Raw genomic sequence first — 19,201 nt, forward strand, 5'->3', positions numbered from 1 at the left:
TTTTGTTTTGATATCAAAAAAGAAATGTACTCTGTGGGGTAAACTAGAGTAATATCTGAACGCGCCTGATAAGAGCCCGACTCAATGTCAATGTCATGTCAAACCAGACCAGTGTCAAACCATTGTCAAACCGATATTGATAACGAATAGTTCAAAGTCGAGGAAGGTGGTTTAAAAAGAGAAACAACGGTGTACAAGCCAGTTTCTTTATTTTTACATTGTTTTGATTAGTTAACTTCTTCATCAACATGGTGTCAGGAATCGTTGCTGGCAGATTAGCTATTGTGACAGGTTAGTAACTAAACCTTTGTTATAACTGTTATAAGTAAAAAAAAAAGAAAACAAAACTTTTAAGAAGTTAGCATTTTGCTGTTATATTCGCATTCAATTCAACTTATTTAATGCAAACTTTTAACAAATTATTTAATCCAAACAATATTTGAATTAAATCATTTGTTAAAAGTTATTATGAGCAATTCTTATAAAGGATTACTTAGGAACTTGTCAAGAAAATATATTTTGTCGGTTGAACATCTGAAACATGAAACTGCTGCTATTAGGTTATTTCTTCAAGTCCCGGTTTCATTTAATTTCTAAGTAGTTTTTATGATTTAGCAATCATAATGTCATGCAAGATTTATGTAGTCTAGGTCTACAAAAATACATTATTTTATTGATAAGCAGTGATCAGACATATCATAGCAAAACCATCAAAAATCATTTATATCTCAAAATAGGACAAGATTTATTAAACTCATATTATGTACACAGTATCTTTATAAAATTTCCAGATTATACTCAAAAACTGCAGTTCAAAATTGTATCATATTCCATACTATATTTATTTTTGCGATAAATTGTCCGAACTGTGTTGATAAGTGACAAATGGTATGGCCTAGTGGGTGGTGACCCTGCCTATGAAGCTGATGGTCCTGGGTTCGAATCCCGGTAAGGGCATTTATTTGTGTGATGAACACAGATATTTGTTCCCGAGCCATGGATGTTTTCTATGTATTTAACTGTTATGTATTGTATCCTATATTGTTGTCTGAGTACCGACAACACAAGCTTTCTTGAGCTTACCGTGGGACTTAGTCAATTTGTGTAAGAATGTCCCTATAATATTTATTTATTTATAAGTAAAATAAGTATTGTACCTACAGGTAGGTAAACTTATATATATGTCGAATACTGATGGTCCTAAAGGCGGTGGGCGCGTGGGGGTCGTACGATAATGTATTACTTCACACAGTTAACTCAGTATGCTACCATTGCTACCAGTGCATGAAATAAACATTAGGACTCGTTAACCATACTAGTGCCTACTATACTTCAGTACTAAATGTTTAAAAGAACTAATTGCTATTTTTAACTCAAGGGAGCAATATGAAAGTAAAAAGAAACCGTTTAAATCTTTATTCAAGTCAAACTAGGCCAGCTCCAACCCTATGCCTCTAACATGAGAAGATTTAGCCCTATATGGGACCGGCAACAAACTCAGAGGGACAAATCTTTTCAAAACAAGTTAAAACAACACATAACACATCATTTCTTTATTTTACAAAAGTAAGCTTCTAATGAAACATAAGAAATCAAAATAACACTTGAAATAAAACACTTAGCTAAATGGTTAAAGAACGCGGGATTCTATAAGCTATCAGAATAATCCTTCAGGTATAAACCTTCAGGAACGTAGCGAGTTAGGCACGAGGTTGGCTAACGAGTACGTCCGATCTCTAGCGCGGTCCGATCAACAAGAAGAACTACCAGCGGCGGAGCCTCTCCGCTCCCGCCTCAGTCAAGTTGGCAAACCTGCTCGACCAGTCTACCAACATACCGACACAATGCCAACTCGTGCCTACGCTCACTCGAGAGAAACCTCTCGACGTTCCAAAGCCTTCTACCTGTCATCTCAGTTCAACAACACGCCAATAGATGGCGTTACTCTCTACGCAACTTTATTTCAACAATGCGCCAATAGACGGAGTTACTCTCTACACAACTTTATTTATTTTGTTACAACCAAATAATACGTAGCTCAACATTGCTAATCGATTTTATACAGGCGTCTAAAATAATTAACAATAACGCTGCAATACGTCTTTCTGGTGTCAGGGTCCGACATATATATGTATATATATATTTTTTTCTTAAACTTAAATCTGCAATCGGCTGTTCTAGCGATAATCAGATGGTTTGTTTCTTTTTCTTTTTTTTAAGTTGCTATTTAGGGTGGTGTTCCACTGAGCACCATCACCAGGTTACGTGGGGGCTTATTGTCTCTGGTCTAACCCTAGGATGTGCCATCTTTTTAGCCTCGGTATGTAGTCTTGTTTGTTTAACAGGTTTCTGGCTAATTCGTTGCAGTGGTTTTGAAGTTTTTCCTTGTACTTTTTGCAGTATTCGTTTACCTCTTGTTTTATAGTTGGTATTTCTGTGTATTCATGTACCGTAAACTTATATATGAGAGATATCGTAAAAAGTTGATTGTTTGGCTTTTTTAATTTGTTTGTTCGCTGCTAATTATACTAGTGTTATGAGTTACTTTCCGATAATAGCCAGAGCTGACTGTGGCAGTTAAAAAGTTTACCCTCTGACTGCCATAGACGTCTACTAACGTGTGCGGTTCCAGCCCAATATCAACCTTCGTGCATTCCTACAAGGTTAGGCGTACTATAGGCATAGAGAAATATAGTAAGAATAGTGTTCACTCCATACATCAGTTTAGGTACCAAAACGACTATTATTTTCACAGTCGACATCTAGCATCTTTCATCAGAATTCTCTAGTGTCGCGAACTCACGAAAATTTTAGTGAACAACAATGTACAACTACTATTAAAGGCAGGAGTTGAAAATAGAGTTCCGGTTAATCTGGTTATAATATTAGCTAAAAATTGTTGAGAATTAGACTTTTCGGTTGTTGCAACATTTATTGTCAAGTACTAGATGTCGACTACGAAAATAATAGTCGTTTTGGTACTAAATGTATGGAGTGAGCACTCTATGTATTTTGTTCTCTATGACTATAGGCATGGTCTCCAAAGAGTTATAAAATAAAATAGCCCTTTATTTCGACCTTAAATTTTAAGTAATACAGTTCTCGTCATGTTATTAAATTCTTAGAAGTTTTATAACTTCAAAGAGTTAATAGTTTTAAAAATCCTTTAAGCCGAGTCTTTGTTGTGGCCTAACCCTTAAAACACTACATTGTACACATTGTGTTCTCACTCAGGTGCTGGGTCAGGAATTGGACGTGCCACATGCCAGGTTCTGTCCCGGGAGGGAGCCACAGTCATAGCGGCTGACAAGAATTATGCGGCGGCTGAGCAGACTATAAAAAGCCATGCTGCCCTCGCTAGTGGGTTTAATGGTATGTAGCACAAAACCAAACATGTTTTTAGACTTCCGTACCCAAAGGGAAAAGACGGGACCCATTACTAAGACTCCTCTGTCCGTCAGTCCATCTGTCTGTCCGTCCATCCGTCCTTATCATGAACCGTGATAGCTAGAAATAGTGGCAGTTGAAATTTTCACAGATGATGTATTTCTGTTGCCGATATAACAATAAATAATAAAAACAGTATATAATATATTTAAATGGGGCTCCCATATAACAAACGTGCATTGTTTGCCGTTTTTTGCGTAATGGTACGGAACCCTTCGGAATCTCCAGTTTCGTAGGCACAACCAACTAGGCTAGGAGGCCGTAAGGTGTAGTGTACATATGCCAAATATATGGTGCTTATCAGTTTCAAATACTGTCTTTATGCTCTTTGTATTAAGGTAGAAAATCAATATGCCAGCAACAAAGCTTCTCTTTACTATAAGTATTTATTTTTGATAACTGTAAACCCATGCTTTAGATAAGCAACGCCATAAAATACATCTTTATCAGCCAAACACTAAGCTATGTACTAAAATAACATTGTACCTATGAAATTAATTAGTTCAGGAAATGTTAATGAGTAAAGATGTCAATAAAATTCATAAGTTAACATTCCAATGCCCTTGATATTGCCATAAATTATGTCACTGATAGTGATACTTAATACATAATATATTTAGCTATCTTATTGCGATAAATTAATAGATGTGAATGGAAAATAAAAATATAAAAAGGTTTATAATAAAATAATCTACCTACTTAAAAATGATGTAAGTACAGTCACCTTCAATAATATATTACACAACGAAGGCCGCAAAAATATCTGACACGATCTTATTTGTAGAGCCACAAGAGCGTGTCACATATTTTTGCGGTCTTCGAAGAGTAACATATTATTGCAGGTGACTGTACCTTAAAATGGCAAAAAAAACATGTGAAATTCATACATTCAGGATTTTTGATATTCACATATTTATCGTAATGCTTTTCAGATGCAGGCGACCACTCTGCGCTCGAGCTAGACGTGTCAGACTCCAAATCGGTTAAACACGCGGTACAGAAGACACTGGGACAATACAAGGCTCCACCCACTATAGTGGTCAACTGCGCTGGTATCACACGAGATAATTGGCTGCTTAAACTGTCTGAGGAGGACTATAGCCGGGTGCAGGATGTCAACCTTAAGGTATAGTCTGACAAAAAAGGAGTAGAAATTAAAAAGTGGCAATACTGTAGTTTCGTCCCGTTTTCTTCGATTGATTTGAAAGGGACGACACTACAGTATTGCCACTTTTTAATTTCTCCTTTTTTTCTTACCGTATTCTGCCATTTTTTGTGGGGCGAAACGTGCACACTGCACACTGTCGCACTTCTCACTCACTAGGTACTTACAAAATCCAATCTGTAATGACGACACAAATAGATAGAAAATGCCATAAGTCAAAGACACATCGCTGGCCCATTATTACAGGTTTCTATGTTTTACTTTTATCAAACTAAAATTTGATCATTGTCATAGTGATATTAAGTCAAATTTCAACTATCTTAAAAATGTAACATAGAACCCTGTAATATTGGGCCAGCGAAATCTTGCATAACTCGATCTCTTTTTGTGTATGGACAGGCGAGGCTCACTCCGCGATTTCGTCGCTTTGCAACAGGTAGCTATGTACAAGTACATCCGTCCCACACTAATTTTGGTGGCTAGCCATAAGCCGCGCGTGGCGCTGTCGCCACCTAGCGGTAATATCTGTCCTAATCGTAACACGCGTTTTGTTAGAGAGTGAATCTTCTGTACCTATTACTATTATTTATTCTGTGGTATGGATGAGTCCCCATACGCACCGCGCTAGTTGTGTGCATGCCCATTAGGGCATGTCTGCTACATTTTGATTTAACACCCTATGTTTACAACTTGTTTTGTATTTACAGGGTACGTTTCTCGTGATGCAAGCGTTTGCGCAGGCGATGGCTGATAAGGGCCAGCCGGGGTCCATCGTAAACATATCCAGCATTGTCGCAAAGTATGGCAACATTGGTACGTTTGAACAATATTGCGTTAGCAGAGGCGCAAAAAACTTAGATATTTCTCTGTCTAACAAAACTTATAATAGGGGCATTTTCACTTAATTGAGCACCTTTAACGGCCGGTTAGCAATCGTTAGGGGCTGTCCATAAATTACGTCATCGATTTTTGACGATTTTGGACACCCCCCCCCCCCCCCTATAATCATCCAAAAATCACGCTTCAAATGACCCCATTTCCTCCTACTTCATGCTACCGTCATCCGATGTCCAGACCCCCCCCCCCCTAATTTGAAATGACGTAATTTATGAATAGCCCCTTACAAAACTGACGGTCAATGTCAAATCCCATACATTTTGTCTGGAATGTAACGGTTAGATGTTACTGAAACACGTCTTAAGTCGCGCTTTAAAGTACAAGTTAATAGAAAATGCCCATAGACAACAGTCAGAGGGCCTACCGCGAAAACCGAAATTCGTAAATTGCGGAGATCTTTCTCTTTTACTCAAATTAAGACAGAGAAAGATGCCCTCAATTTGCGAACTTTGATTTTCGCGGTTATAACCCAGCCCACGTTCCTCAGGTTGCTATTCCAACCGTCCAATTTCTTGGTCCAATTTATATTTGCGTCTCCCATTTTGCTTAATGAGAGAGTGAGACGCAATGCACATTGGACAAAGAAGTTGAACAGGTGGAATACCACCCTCACTTAATGCATGACGAGTCACATGACGCGTTCTCTTTCTCGCTCATTAGCATACCCCGGGGGTTTTGGGTGCGGTAATGTTTTATTCTAACCAAAAAATAGACAAAAACTGCAAAAACAGAAACTATTTCAACATTTCTAAGCACATTTTTGGAGCTTACTACATATTACTAAGGTAAATCGTCAATTACTGGCCACTGTTTAACCTTTTGAACGCCACAGACGGCAATTGACGTCAACGCAAAATCGTGACAACGACGCCAAAGACGGCATTTGACGTCGATCGTTTTTTGATGAAAATCTACTGAAAAACACCCCACTGTTAGGTTAGCATTATTTATTCATAAAACTAAATTTTACCCCCGTGGCGTCAGTGGCACGGCAAATGGATGCGCCGTTTGGCGTTCAAAAGGTTAAAATTCTGTTAATGGAATTCATTTTTTGTTATGGTGGCCAGTTAACAAACAGTGGCCAGTAATTGACGATTTACCTGTTTTTAATTCATAGTTTAGTTATTTTACAATAAACAAAATTATAAATACCTACACGAAATTATCCCGTACCTAAAACGCCCCGGGGCTAATTAGACTGTGCCTTAACCCGTGGAGCGCCTTAGTAACACACGTGTGGTACTAACTCAATTTGGGTCGTAGCGACTCAGTATCAGACGTGTGTTACTACAGATCAATATGGGTCAAAATTGCTTTGCATCAATTTGTTGGTGGTCGTTCGACGGGTTAATGAACTATTGAGTATACTACCGGCAGACTTACATTACTTACGTACTATTACAGGTCAAACTAACTACGCGAGTAGTAAGGCGGGTGTGATCGCTATGACTCAGTCGGCAGCGAAAGAATTAGGAAAATTCAATATTAGGTAAGCAACATGGTTTAGTACAAAAACATGTCAAAAACAACTTAAAATTACAATTAATCTAAGTATAGATTGCTTAAGAACTACATAAAACTAAACTAAATCTAAAAAGGGGCCCTGCGGCAAGGTACGGAAGATGCTGGCTGCGTTACCCCGCTGAACTGCCAGACTGATGCGCTGAGCGAGGTAACTGCCAGCTCTCCGGTCCCCACTTGCGTCCCTGAGTAGCTTTGAAAGGTCTCCAAAGAGACTCAATATTCTTACCCCCTTATTCATAAAACTTTACGGGCCTGATTTTGTTTTATTATGTTGTATTGTATCCCTTTTTTACAAATACATAAGTCAAAATGACAGATAAGGACAAACGATTATTAGCTAATTGAGGTTTGTAGCGCGTTAGGGGGTTAATAAGTAACAAATATACAAAGTGTCGCGTGTGGACATAGGGCAGTTTTCATCACGGAAACCTTCATTCTATACAGACAAAGACGCGACCGGTAGCTAATTCACTATAATTCTTATTACAGAGTGAACGCAGTCCTTCCCGGTTTCACGGAGACTCCGATTGTGGAGACGGTCCCCGAAAAAGTGATGCATCAAATGATAAAGATGATACCTTTGGGCAGAATGGGCCAGCCTTCTGGTAAGTCTGTTCATACATAGGTCACTAGATAAGTTTTGCAAGAGCACTGGTGGCCTAGCGGTAAGAGCGTGCGACTTCCAATCCGGAGGTCGCGGGTTCAAACCCCGGCTCGTACCAATGAGTTTCTCGGAACTTATGTACGAAATATCATTCGATATTTACCAGTCGCTTTTCGGTGAAGGAAAACATCGTGAGGAAACCGGACTAATCCCAATAAGGTCTAGTTTATCCTCTGGGTTAGAAGGTCAGATGGCAGTCGCTTTCGTAAAAACTAGTGCCTATGTCAATTCTAGGGATTAATTGCCAAGCGGACCCCAGGCTCCCATGAGCCGTGGTAATGGCCGGGATAACGCGAGGAAGATGATGACTAGATAAGTTTTGCAATCGACAAATATGCCTGCGGCCGTCGCGAATTAATACCCTCGTTTCCAATATTTCACATATCCCCCTCGTTGCACAATGTACCAAATAGACATTATTTAACACATTCAACACCAAGAACCCGACTGTCGGGTACACTGTTCGTAGCGACTACGCGCTACATACGACGAAACCGTGGCTACGCGCTACGGGCGTAACCCGTAGCACTTAGTGGTATTGAATGTGTTAAAATACCCGAACTATACAGATGTAGTGCATAATTATTTTCCATCGATTTTCACGGACACGTACGAACGTGTCTTGCTATTTCAGTCAGTCTCGGTACAAAAAGTACTGAAGTTGACTGAAGTAGCATGACAAATACGAACGTTTCCGAGAAAATACTATGGAAAACAATTATACAATACATCTGTACCATTATTAACTGTATCCGTACGTTAACTTACAGAAATAGCAGAGGTGATAACATTCCTGAGTTCTGACAAAAGCTCCTTCGTCACCGGGGCCGCCGTCGACGTCACTGGGGGGTTCTAACCTTCCAGCAGTTAAGTCGCATGGCACACTGCATCCGATTCGCACGTCGCTCCGATGTTTGAGCGAGACAACGCCATGCGTATTATAGCGACATCCCGCTCGCACCTTGAAGCGACGTACCTACGAATCGGATGCAGTGTGTGCCTGCAGGGTGGTATTCCACTTGTCCAATGTGTATTATGTCTCACATTTTGCTTAATGAGAGAGTGAGACGCAATGACATTGGACCAATATATTGGACAGATGGAATACCACCCTTATAGGTGCGTCCGTTAATAATTTCTGGCTTATGGCCTTATTTATAAACGCTTGTCATATATGAAATGGTACATTTACCAACTTACCTTTTATAACTGGTGCTGTCATCTGTAAATATTAAATATATACATATTTTTATTCTACTTTTCTACTTGTATGAGTCTTTAATTCTGAGTTGTTTTAAACACCCTAAAATAAGAACATATTTTGTAACATGGTGTTACTGTACCGCCCTAGGGCGAGATTAAGGACAATACGTACCTATGTCAAAAATTTAAAGGGCCATAATATGTACTGGGTAAATCCACGGTGACTCACGTTACTTTGTAGTCACTATTCCTAACAATCTTGTCGTATATTTGAGATCAAGGGCTTTCTACATCGAAAACTTGATAATGATATCACAGAGTACATTACTGCGAATCATTTATCGAAGTACTTTTTCTCCGACAAATTATAAAAATTGGAGAAAAGTGGAAAATAACTCCGTGACTCACGTCACAAGAAATGGACACGGAGTTTTACGCCTTTTGTGTTTATTGATTTCCCTTTGATTACTGAATGAATTAGTTTTAACAAAATAACAAAACAATGACATAAATAATCAAGCTTCTTTAATAGTTAACCAAATGAAATCAAAGATACACACTTATTTAAATAAAATATAAAACCTTACGAACTCACGTTATAGTCTGTTCGAGATCCTGAAAACGGTGAAAAATAAAGATAATACTCCTAAAAATACGTGTGATACCTCATTAGATTCGTCATGATGCGTAGAAAAATGTATTCGAAGCGTGTATTAGCACACAAAAAATATCAAAAGTTAGAAACAAAAAAGAGGGGGAAAAAGTAGTTATGTTTTATTTTCCCAATATCTCAAAAAAACAATCAATGTTTAAGAAACCAAAATTGATATTATAAAAGAAGAGGATATTTCGAATAAAACACTCCATACTTGCAGAACTGTATCTCCATTATTTATACTTTTTATTCAACACTGAACACAGCCCTCCGCGCCTCATTTTCGGGAAATGCGCGTGGCGTGAAAAAGCGATTACGTAACATTAAATATAATTTTAAAGGTATTAAATATTCATTGAAAAATTTAAAAAAAATATGGTGTATTTAGAACATGTCAACAAATGTAATAGTTGTAGAAATTTATCTTAAAGTTATTTTTTCAACAAGTTAGGCAATTGTTAATGAACAAAATTTACTCGAAATTCCTTCTTCATTGAGAACGAAAAAAAAATAGTATAAATAACTATTGTAAAATTTCGTCCCTTTCTAGAGCCTTTCTCATATACTTACATGCTTAATAAGATCACGTTATAAAAGTTCTGAAAAAATTAATAGTTTGGTTATAATATTGTTTAATATTTTACAATTTTACCTTGATTTTTCGTTTTTCGTCAATTTTCTATGTTATTCTAAAACTTATTTTAAGCAAAGTATTAACTTTATTAAAACTTTTATAATGTTATCTTATTAAGCATGTATATGAGAAGACCTCTATCTAGAAAGCGACAACATTTTAAAATAGTTATTTATACATTTTTTTTCGTTTTCGATAAAGAAGGAATTTCAAGAAAATTTTGTTCATTAACAATTACCTAACTTGTTGAAAAAATAACTTTAAGATCAATTTCTACAAGTATTATTTTTGTTGGCATGTTCTAAATACAACATATTTTTTTTTTAAATTTTCAATCAATATTTAATATTTTTATTAAAATTAGATTTAATGTTACGTAATCGTTTTTTCACGCCGCGCGCGTTTCTCGAAAATGAGGCGCGGAGGGCTGTGTTCAGCGTTGAATAAAAAGTATAAATAATGAACATACAGTTCTGCAAGTATGAAATGTTTGATTGGAAATATCCTCCTCTTTTATAATGTTAATTTTGTTTTCTTAAATATTAATACTTTCTGAGATATTAGGGAAATAAAAAAAAAACTACGTTTTTCTCCCTTTTTTTGTTTATAATTTTTGATATTTTTTGTGTGCTAATACACGCTTCGAATACATTTTTCTAGACATCATTACGAATCTAATGAGGTATCACACGTATTTTTAGGAGTATTATCTCTATTTTTCACCGTTTTCCGTTTCTCGAACAGACTATTACAGCGATTTCGTGAATAACGTTACTTGCGACTACCTAGAATGTTTTGATATTTTTTTATCATTTCTAGCAAACAAATAGCATATTTTTTACTCATTATTATTAGAATTAGATAAAATAAATTGTATAAAAGCTATAAATTATATTTTTTTATTCAGCTAGTGGGTTTATGTCATCTTGTTTTTCCATTTCGTAAAACGTGCGAAAAGGTAATTCGCAACTCGTGTCGATTTAAAACACTCCCTTCGGTCGTGTTTCAATTTATCGCCACTCGTTGCGAATTTCCTACTTTTCGCACTTGTTTCGTAATGTACCTACTAATCCTACTATTTACACATGTTATTGGTGGAATAAAAGTGCCTTTGTCGATAATTATTATGAAACCAAGAAAAGATACGAATTATATTTTTAACATACTATAGTCTGCGCAGAAAGGGAAGAGTCGTAGAATATTTTGGATCCCATACATTTAACGACTCTTCTCTTTCCGCACAGACTATACCCCGCGTTGTAAAGTCTATTTCAATAGAACTTGCTAACTATGTAAACAAACCGCCATATTGAAATTGTCTCTGAATGATGAATTTACTAGTGATGGGCAAGACTCCTACTTACTACTTTACTAATGTCAAACCATATCGAATAATAAAATACCAAAAGTAAAAAACAAGTAGTTACTTATTTTTTATTTGTTTAATCACGATCAGAAGACAAATTAGTACTTAAGAATGATGTAAGTATTGAGTATTTTATAACCGTGGCGGTAGGTACAGAGCGTGGGTGGGTAGTGTGTAGCGGGTTTATATTACAAACTTTAGTCACAACACTACCCATCATAGACAATAGGCCTGTTGCAACAAAGAATCATGGAAATAATGGTTTCAACGAAACATATATGTTAATATGATTCTAAAAAATGGCCCAATCTCAGTATAAACTGAAGGATTATTAATATATTCAATAAAATAAAAGTGCAAAATTCTCCAATCGGCCATTTTTACTGAAACACCAATCAGAAACGTTCCAAACAGTGACGTCATCAATCCATAACATATTTCTTAGAGCAACATAGACAACCTCATTGACCGAAATCTATACGTGGGCACCAAAGAGTTCGAAAGGTGCAAAAAAAATGTTATTTCGCCACTAAACATTTATTACGTCCAAAAAATATTATTACACGATATAAAGTAGATATCTATTTGTTATTATTTAAATAAAATGCTAAATAATACGATATTTCAACAACAAACTTTTTTAATTATTTGGCTGAATGGAACTATCATTGCCATGTTGGCTGTCGGTAACTAGAAAAAATGAAAAATTAAAAAGTAAAACCGGCGTTCGGTGATTTTCACTCAAAATTTACACGTATCTAAATAATTCATCTTAAACTGCAACCGTGTGAGAGTTTTTGTGTAAAATGAGTTATTGTGATAATTTTTTGTAATGTATTTATCATCCCTAATCGTAATATATGGTGCTGAATTAACAATATCATTCGGATTCAAGGGAAATTCGTAACTGTAAGTATGTAAACAATATCTACCACCCTACCACCAACTAAATGATGACGTCACAAATGGCATGCGAGGCGTTTTCGCGCGAAGTTTAAACAAGCTATAATAAAATGCAATTATCTATGTTAAATCTTATGAGTATAACTGAAATATAGTGTTTTTCGGAACTAATACAAGTGTACCGACGATATTAAAAGGGTTTTCAAAATTTGTCATCAGGTCTATTGTAGAATTTAAAAGAAACAAAACCGTCATTCCGACAGGTCCTAATAACCTAACTTATGAACCCATTTTAAACTTTTAATTAAATATCCAAGATACAGTTATATATTTATGTATTTTACGGAACGGACCGTTTCAATAGTGTATATGTGTATGGTATTTGATGAGGTGGTGTGAAAATTCAAAGAGAAACAGTGATAAAACAAAGTTACGTTGTTTGTTTACATAGTTAGCAAGTTCTATTGAAATAGACTTTAAGTCATTCTAGTCCAAGATCATTGCAACATTTATAATACGTATATCTAATAATAAATATTGTTAAGCGAATTTCATGTTCTTACACTTTATACCATGAACCACTTTTTATGACCTTGTCATACAGTCAACATCAAAAGTAACGGACTACGCTTTAAAAAGTATCTACCATTCTCTATTAACTTGAGAAAAGGAAATATGTTCCTACAGAGTGACATTTTAACCACCAGCCATACTCTGCGTAAAGTGTGTTCATCCTTACGTGTCTTATCATGTAAATTGTAAACAAACGTGACGTCAAAGTGTCATTCCAACAATACGATTCATAGACAATCTAGATATCGTAATGTCAGATGTTTTAAAGATGATCCGTTCGTTACTGCGATTATTGATGAAAATCTTTATAGAAATTATATTTTTCAGTGGTTATTTGGTTGATATCAATACTTTGTGAGTTTCTTTAAGTATACAACATTGTAAGTGATCATTATTGTCATAGAGAAATATAGAAAGAATATAGAGTGCTCACTCCATACATCAGTTTTGGTACCAAAACGACTATTATTTTCGCAGTCGACATCTAGCATCGAGTAGCGGTATTATCAGGACCGCTACTTGATACTAGAATTCTCTAGTATCGCAACTCACGAAAATTGTATTGAACAACAATTTAAAACTAATATTAAAAGCAGGAGTTGAAAATTGAGTTCCGGTTAATCTGGTTATAATATTAGCTGAAAATTGTTAAGCTTTAGACTTTTCGGTCTAATGCCGACTACGAAAATAATAGTCGTTTTGGTACCAAAACTGATGTATCCAGTGAGCACTCTATGTATTTTTTTCTATGTTATTGTGTAACTCCAGAAAAAACTGTGATAATGCCTTCGAAAAGTGTTTGTTTATTTACAACTTTACATGATAGGACAAGTAAGGATGAATATACTTTAGTGGCTGTATAGTAGTCATACAAAACAACTTTTATTATAGGACCAATGCCATTTCAAGCTCAAATAGCCTAACTAGTCAATAATCATGATAGTCAGTGTTAAGATATATTTGAGTGTTTTATCTTTGCAGATATTTTTGTAACAATGTTTATCTACTTATATGTGTATATGGGAATGTGCTATTTTTACATATCATGTGGAATATGTATTTTAGGGAAATAAAAATGGTTTTTGGAAGTTGTTTTTAATTTTAAAATGTACTCACCTTACAGTGAAGTTTAGTTCCAATTGAAATCATACCTTTGTACTGCCGGCGTATAGGTAAAGTTAGACCAAGAAAAGTCTGCACCGATTCTGATAGCCCACCAAGTGCAAGTGTTATTTATACGTCATCATTTCATAGAAGTTTAACGTTTAAAATAACGCTTGCACTGCGTGGGCTATCAAAATCGCTGCAGACTTTTTTGGCCTAACTCTTATCTCATTGTAAAGACAGGTAGCTCACAAAAAAAACAGTTAACCCTTTGACCGCCAAGGACGTCAATTGACTCGCGCGGCTACACAGCTAAGTGTAAGGCCTGAGTGGACGCTCGAAGCGGAGCGTGCACTAAGGCCGCTCCTATACGTTTGCATTTGTTTAACATGCACGCCGCACGCCCCGCCCCGCTGCACGCTCAACTCGAGCGTCCACTCAGGCCACACTAATGCGATGCGCCGCGCATGATATGATAGGCGTGGCGTTCAAAAGGTTAACTGTCAGCGCCATTTTAAATTAAGAATTTACCTATATCACCATATCTGCGTGATGTCCATATTTATTTCATTATTCTTACCATTTATCTCTAAAATGTATATTTGAATTTGTTTTCAATTTATACGATACAGCAAGATATGACGCAAAGGCGCCACGGCGCCAGTCATTGAGTTGCGGAAAATTGCCCGAATTACAATACAATACGTACAGTTGATAAACTAGTTTCCCCTCTGGGTTGGAAGGTCAGACGGCAGTTGCTTTCGTAAAAACTAGTGCCTACGCAAAATCATGGGATTAGTTATCAAGCGGACCCCAGGCTCCCATGAGCCGTGGCAAAATGCCGGATAACGCGAGGAAGAAGAAGACAGTTGATAAACGTAGATCCAAGTCGCAACTAACATAAAACATAATATATGCGGTCGTGCTCCCATACTTTATTAGACTAGTGCTTATGTGTGATATATTGTGTGACATATTGTAGAGGTGATCTGTGAGGTCAGCTAATATTGAGTATTTCAAAACTACTTTATAATTTACAAAAGACTTTATTTTACACTTACATTTAAATTAATTCTTACTCTTCTTCCCTTTAACTTTATTCTTCTTAAGCTCCGCTTTATTTGTCTGTCTCTTATCCTTCATGAACGTTCTGTACTCCGTCTTCCTTTTCTCTACTATGATCTCTTTATATTTCTTCTTGTTGTATTTCTGGAACTCCGAGTCGGCGAGTAGCTCGTCTACCATGGTCCGTTTTCGTTGTTTACGAGTTAGGCGCTCGTTTACGTGGTCTAGCGACGAATCTATGACTTTACCAACCTGGAATGAGATGAAAATAAATAACTTGTTTAAGTGATTTATTTACACATGGGTAAACTTTAACAAATTATTCACCTAACCCTTCCTTAAGAATCACTCCATTGATAAGTGAAAACCGCATGAAATCCGTTCAGTAGTTTTTGAGTTTATCGCGAACATACAGACGGACAGACGCGGCGCGGAACTTTGTTTTATAAGATGTAGTGATTAGTGATACACCACATAGTAATTTTCTTTAAATCATTTATACCAGCCCACTTTAGATAAATTTATGTCAGTTATTAAGACAATTTCAATGAGCATGCACTGCTTTATTTCAACTCAATTAATCAGTGTTACTTCAAGAGGAAAGGGGACAACCGGTTCTCCATACATAGTCCCCATTTTCCTCTCTGGATATTGCCTATGCGGAAAACATTTTTATAAAATTCGATGTATATTATAGCTTAGCTTATTTGATTATTATAAGAGTTAGGAGCATAAACAGATTTATGTACATACAAAATTTTAAAACCCGCCTTTTTTCTGTAGGAAAGTTACCATTCCTGGCTTAACCCTTTAATTTGAAAGCCACGCCTATAGCGCGCGGTGAATCGTCGTGAACATTGTCAGAATGCACGAAGGTCGATATTGGGCTGTAGCCGCGCGCGTCAGTTCACGTCTTTGGCGGTCAGAGTTAAAATAAGTCTAAAGGGGCCTGAGGACCTATCACGAACACCGAAATACGCAAATTGCGGGCATCTTTCTCATTCTCTCTAATTACGCCATAGCAGGCGTGGCTCACTCCGCGATTTCGTCGTACAAGTACATCCGTGCCACACCAATATTGGTGGCTAGCCATAAGCCGCGCGTGGCGCTGTCGCCACCTAGCGGCCATATCTGACCTGATCGTAACAGACGCGTTTTGTTAGAGAGTGGGTCTTCTGTACCTAGTACTATTATTTATTCTGTGGCCATAGTTAGTTATGCTGGGCATTTTTCACCAATCAACAACCATTGTGCCTATTTTGCGTAAAAACGAGGTAGCACTACTCTAGCCACCCCTGCTCCTCCACGAAACCTAACAGTGTCTTCAGGTTGCTAACTGCCTCCTAGTGTGCACGGAGTCCCTGGGTATTGGTTCCTGCATACTTTCTACCTGTTTACAGTCTAGGCGTACTGTCTAGTCTATGCCATAACCAGTTTGCAAACTTCGATGTTCATGGTAGGCCCTCTATCCTATAAAGGAGCCAACATTAGTAAAGTACACACTAACCTGGAAGTACTTAGGCAGAGCTTCCATGTCATTCTTCTTGTAGAAGTGCTTGGGGTCCAGAACAGACCGCATCTTGAGGACCTGCAGGTCATTCTTCAACTCTTCTGTCACTTCGGGAGCGGGGAGGTCGAACCAGCCAGGGCCTTTGGTCTTGGCTCTTTCCTTCTGTAATGTTAAATGATGTCAGGTGTTTTGCATTTCAATTATCATTATCAGCCATAGATATTATAGTTATGCCATTGAATTATAAAGCATAGTGTTCTTGATTGAGCAAACAAAGAGACAATATATTTTATTCATAGGATAAACAATTGAGTGGGATCAAGTATTTTTGTTGTTATTTTGTTCCGTCAGCCAGGAGACAATAGTAGCACATTTTGTTAGAAGAACTGTTGTATCATTTCATGTTTAACTTTACTAACATGCTTAGTCGATGGCCCATTATGGAAAGGACTTATAATTACTAATTGGTTAATTTAAATGGATATTAATAAAACTAGGGTTTTAAGAGTGACCCAGGAGAATGTAACCAAGGCAACGCGTGAGAAGAAAAAGTTGATTCACCCAATTATCAACCCAAATATTCAAACTGGAGCAGGGCCAAATATGGACTCTGCCGAATACGAATATTAGGTTGGGCTAAAACTGCCTAAAACGAATTCATTCAGGTCCGCGGTCTCGACCTACCGGGAATGTTCATGAAAAAAAAAACGGAAACGTCTCATACCTGATAGCGAAGGGCACCCGCGCTAACTATAACGCCCTTAAAAAAATTTTTTTATTCCGTAAATATTCAGCTTAGTGACCCGAACTATTCGGCCGAATACGAACATTGAAAAATATGCCGAATACCAAGTAATTACCGAATATTCGGCCCATCTCTAAGGGCTCATTTAGACGATGCGAGAAATCGCATGCGAGTTTCATTAGTTTACATTGCGGGTTTTGATTGGTCGGTTAAATTGGACGTCAGGACGTCACCAACAGTCCGCAATGGCAATAAAATCGCATGCGAGTTCGCGCGCCGTTTAAATCAGCCCTAATTCAAACAATTTCAAACTCCAGGGTAGAGTGTAGTAAATAGTGATGACGGCATACCTTTCGCATGAGCCTCAACTTCTTATCACTGACGGAATATTTCGGGAGGCGGTGCTTCTGCTCCAGGCCTGGCTGGAGAACTGACTTCTTCATCTCCTTCTCTATGTCCACCACGCTCAGCTGCGACTTGAGTTTACCTGTTTAGTAATAGATAATCTTATAATTTTAAGTTATGTATTGACATGGAATATCATCAGACAAAACATTAGCATTATAAGAAATATTCAACGATTACTGTTAGAGTCTGTGCAGAAAGAGAAGAGTTGTGAAATGTATGGGGCCCAATACATTCCACGACTCTTCTCTTTCCAAACAGACTCTAGTAAACTTTGTGGAATACACCTATATTGATAATACCTGTTTCAATATCTAGCTGTTCGAAATGGAATAGCTTCGGTTTCTTCTTAATTTTCTTAACTACTGCACTCGTCCAGTTCATTTCTTCAAAGAAGGCTTCAAACATGGAATCGGTTTTAGGGCATAGTTTTCTTTGTACTTCATCTTCTTTTGAGGCAATGGCATCCATGTCTTCTTTCTTGCGCTGACATAGGGCTAGGATGCTTTCAAATCTGGCTGCTTTGTCTGCAAACAAAAATTAAAGAATTGTCTGGCTGCATACATTAACATTCAGTAAATTAAATAAATAAGCCCTAGCCCCAAATAAAGCAAAGTACTATGGATACTAGGCGACAATATGCACATACTTGTACAGGTAAATATATACTTATTTATATACATAGAAAACACCCATGAATCAGGAACAAATATCTGTGATCATCACACCACTAAATGCCCTTACCAGGATTGGAACCCACAGCCATCGGCTTCACAGGCAGGGTCACTACCCACTAGGCCAGACCGGTCGTCAGTAAATTAACAACAACCTTAGGATGCTGTTTGAGACTGAGAACTGATTTATATGCCATTAGGCGAAAAAAAATAGCCTAATAGTTAAGCCAGGAAACATTTCGTGTTAGGGGTGTAAATTCATGAATAAATGTTAGGTAGAGCCATTTTATTTAAGAAAAAGCAAAACAAGGTTCCATAGTGCCCTGGAAGAAAATTCAATTTCATTTCAAGTTTTTGTTCGGCTCACGCAAATTATCAAAACATTATACTAACATACTAACCTACAAATATCGGCTTTTCTCCTTCATCCTTCAGCTCTGTGGCCAACTGGAGCTCATCGTCTCCCACTGTATCTACAATAAAATCCATCTTGAAATACTAACAAGCGACAACTCAATAAGAGATAAATAAAAATAGAATCTATATTGATGATTTTTATCCCACGTTTTCAGATTTCATTTTTGCCTGTATTTTGATGGTATTTTGGATTGATGACAGTGATGACGGATAACACGGTGCTGCCATAATATAAAAGTAATGTATAATC

The 19,201-nt window shown here is 37.0% G+C and overlaps 2 protein-coding genes across 2 annotated transcripts; one reads left to right on the forward strand and one right to left on the reverse strand.

The window, feature by feature from the left end:
• The first annotated feature begins 131 nt into the window (after window positions 1–131).
• Window positions 132–10,117, forward strand: LOC134805316 (estradiol 17-beta-dehydrogenase 8). Its single transcript, XM_063778635.1, has 7 exons — window positions 132–291; window positions 3,235–3,372; window positions 4,380–4,573; window positions 5,320–5,425; window positions 6,914–6,998; window positions 7,523–7,638; window positions 8,468–10,117. The coding sequence occupies exons 1-7, from the start codon at window positions 249–251 to the stop codon at window positions 8,551–8,553; spliced, it is 768 nt and encodes a 255-aa protein (XP_063634705.1). The 5' UTR covers window positions 132–248; the 3' UTR covers window positions 8,554–10,117.
• A 5,051-nt stretch (window positions 10,118–15,168) lies between these two features.
• On the reverse strand, window positions 15,169–19,144 carry LOC134805082 (deoxynucleotidyltransferase terminal-interacting protein 2). The gene is made up of 5 exons (XM_063778371.1): window positions 18,936–19,144; window positions 18,163–18,387; window positions 17,806–17,942; window positions 16,708–16,872; window positions 15,169–15,452 (listed from the first exon to the last, which is right to left on the reverse strand). The coding sequence occupies exons 1-5, from the start codon at window positions 19,021–19,023 to the stop codon at window positions 15,204–15,206; spliced, it is 864 nt and encodes a 287-aa protein (XP_063634441.1). The 5' UTR covers window positions 19,024–19,144; the 3' UTR covers window positions 15,169–15,203.
• Window positions 19,145–19,201: the final 57 nt, after the last annotated feature.

The sequence above is a fragment of the Cydia splendana genome, chromosome Z (assembly GCF_910591565.1).
Source record: "Cydia splendana chromosome Z, ilCydSple1.2, whole genome shotgun sequence".
Taxonomy (NCBI): domain Eukaryota; kingdom Metazoa; phylum Arthropoda; class Insecta; order Lepidoptera; family Tortricidae; genus Cydia; species Cydia splendana.

Coding starts and splice junctions, on each gene's coding strand:
- LOC134805316 (XM_063778635.1), top strand. CDS start 249: ATGGTGTCAGGAATCGTTGCTGGCAGATTAGCTATTGTGACAG. Junction 292..3,234: donor CAGATTAGCTATTGTGACAG/GTTAGTAACTAA, acceptor GTTCTCACTCAG/GTGCTGGGTCAGGAATTGGA. Junction 5,426..6,913: donor CGCAAAGTATGGCAACATTG/GTACGTTTGAAC, acceptor GTACTATTACAG/GTCAAACTAACTACGCGAGT.
- LOC134805082 (XM_063778371.1), bottom strand. CDS start 19,023: ATGGATTTTATTGTAGATACAGTGGGAGACGATGAGCTCCAGTTGGCC. Junction 17,943..18,162: donor ACAGCTAGATATTGAAACAG/GTATTATCAATA, acceptor ATTACTAAACAG/GTAAACTCAAGTCGCAGCTG. Junction 16,873..17,805: donor AGTTGAGGCTCATGCGAAAG/GTATGCCGTCAT, acceptor TTAACATTACAG/AAGGAAAGAGCCAAGACCAA.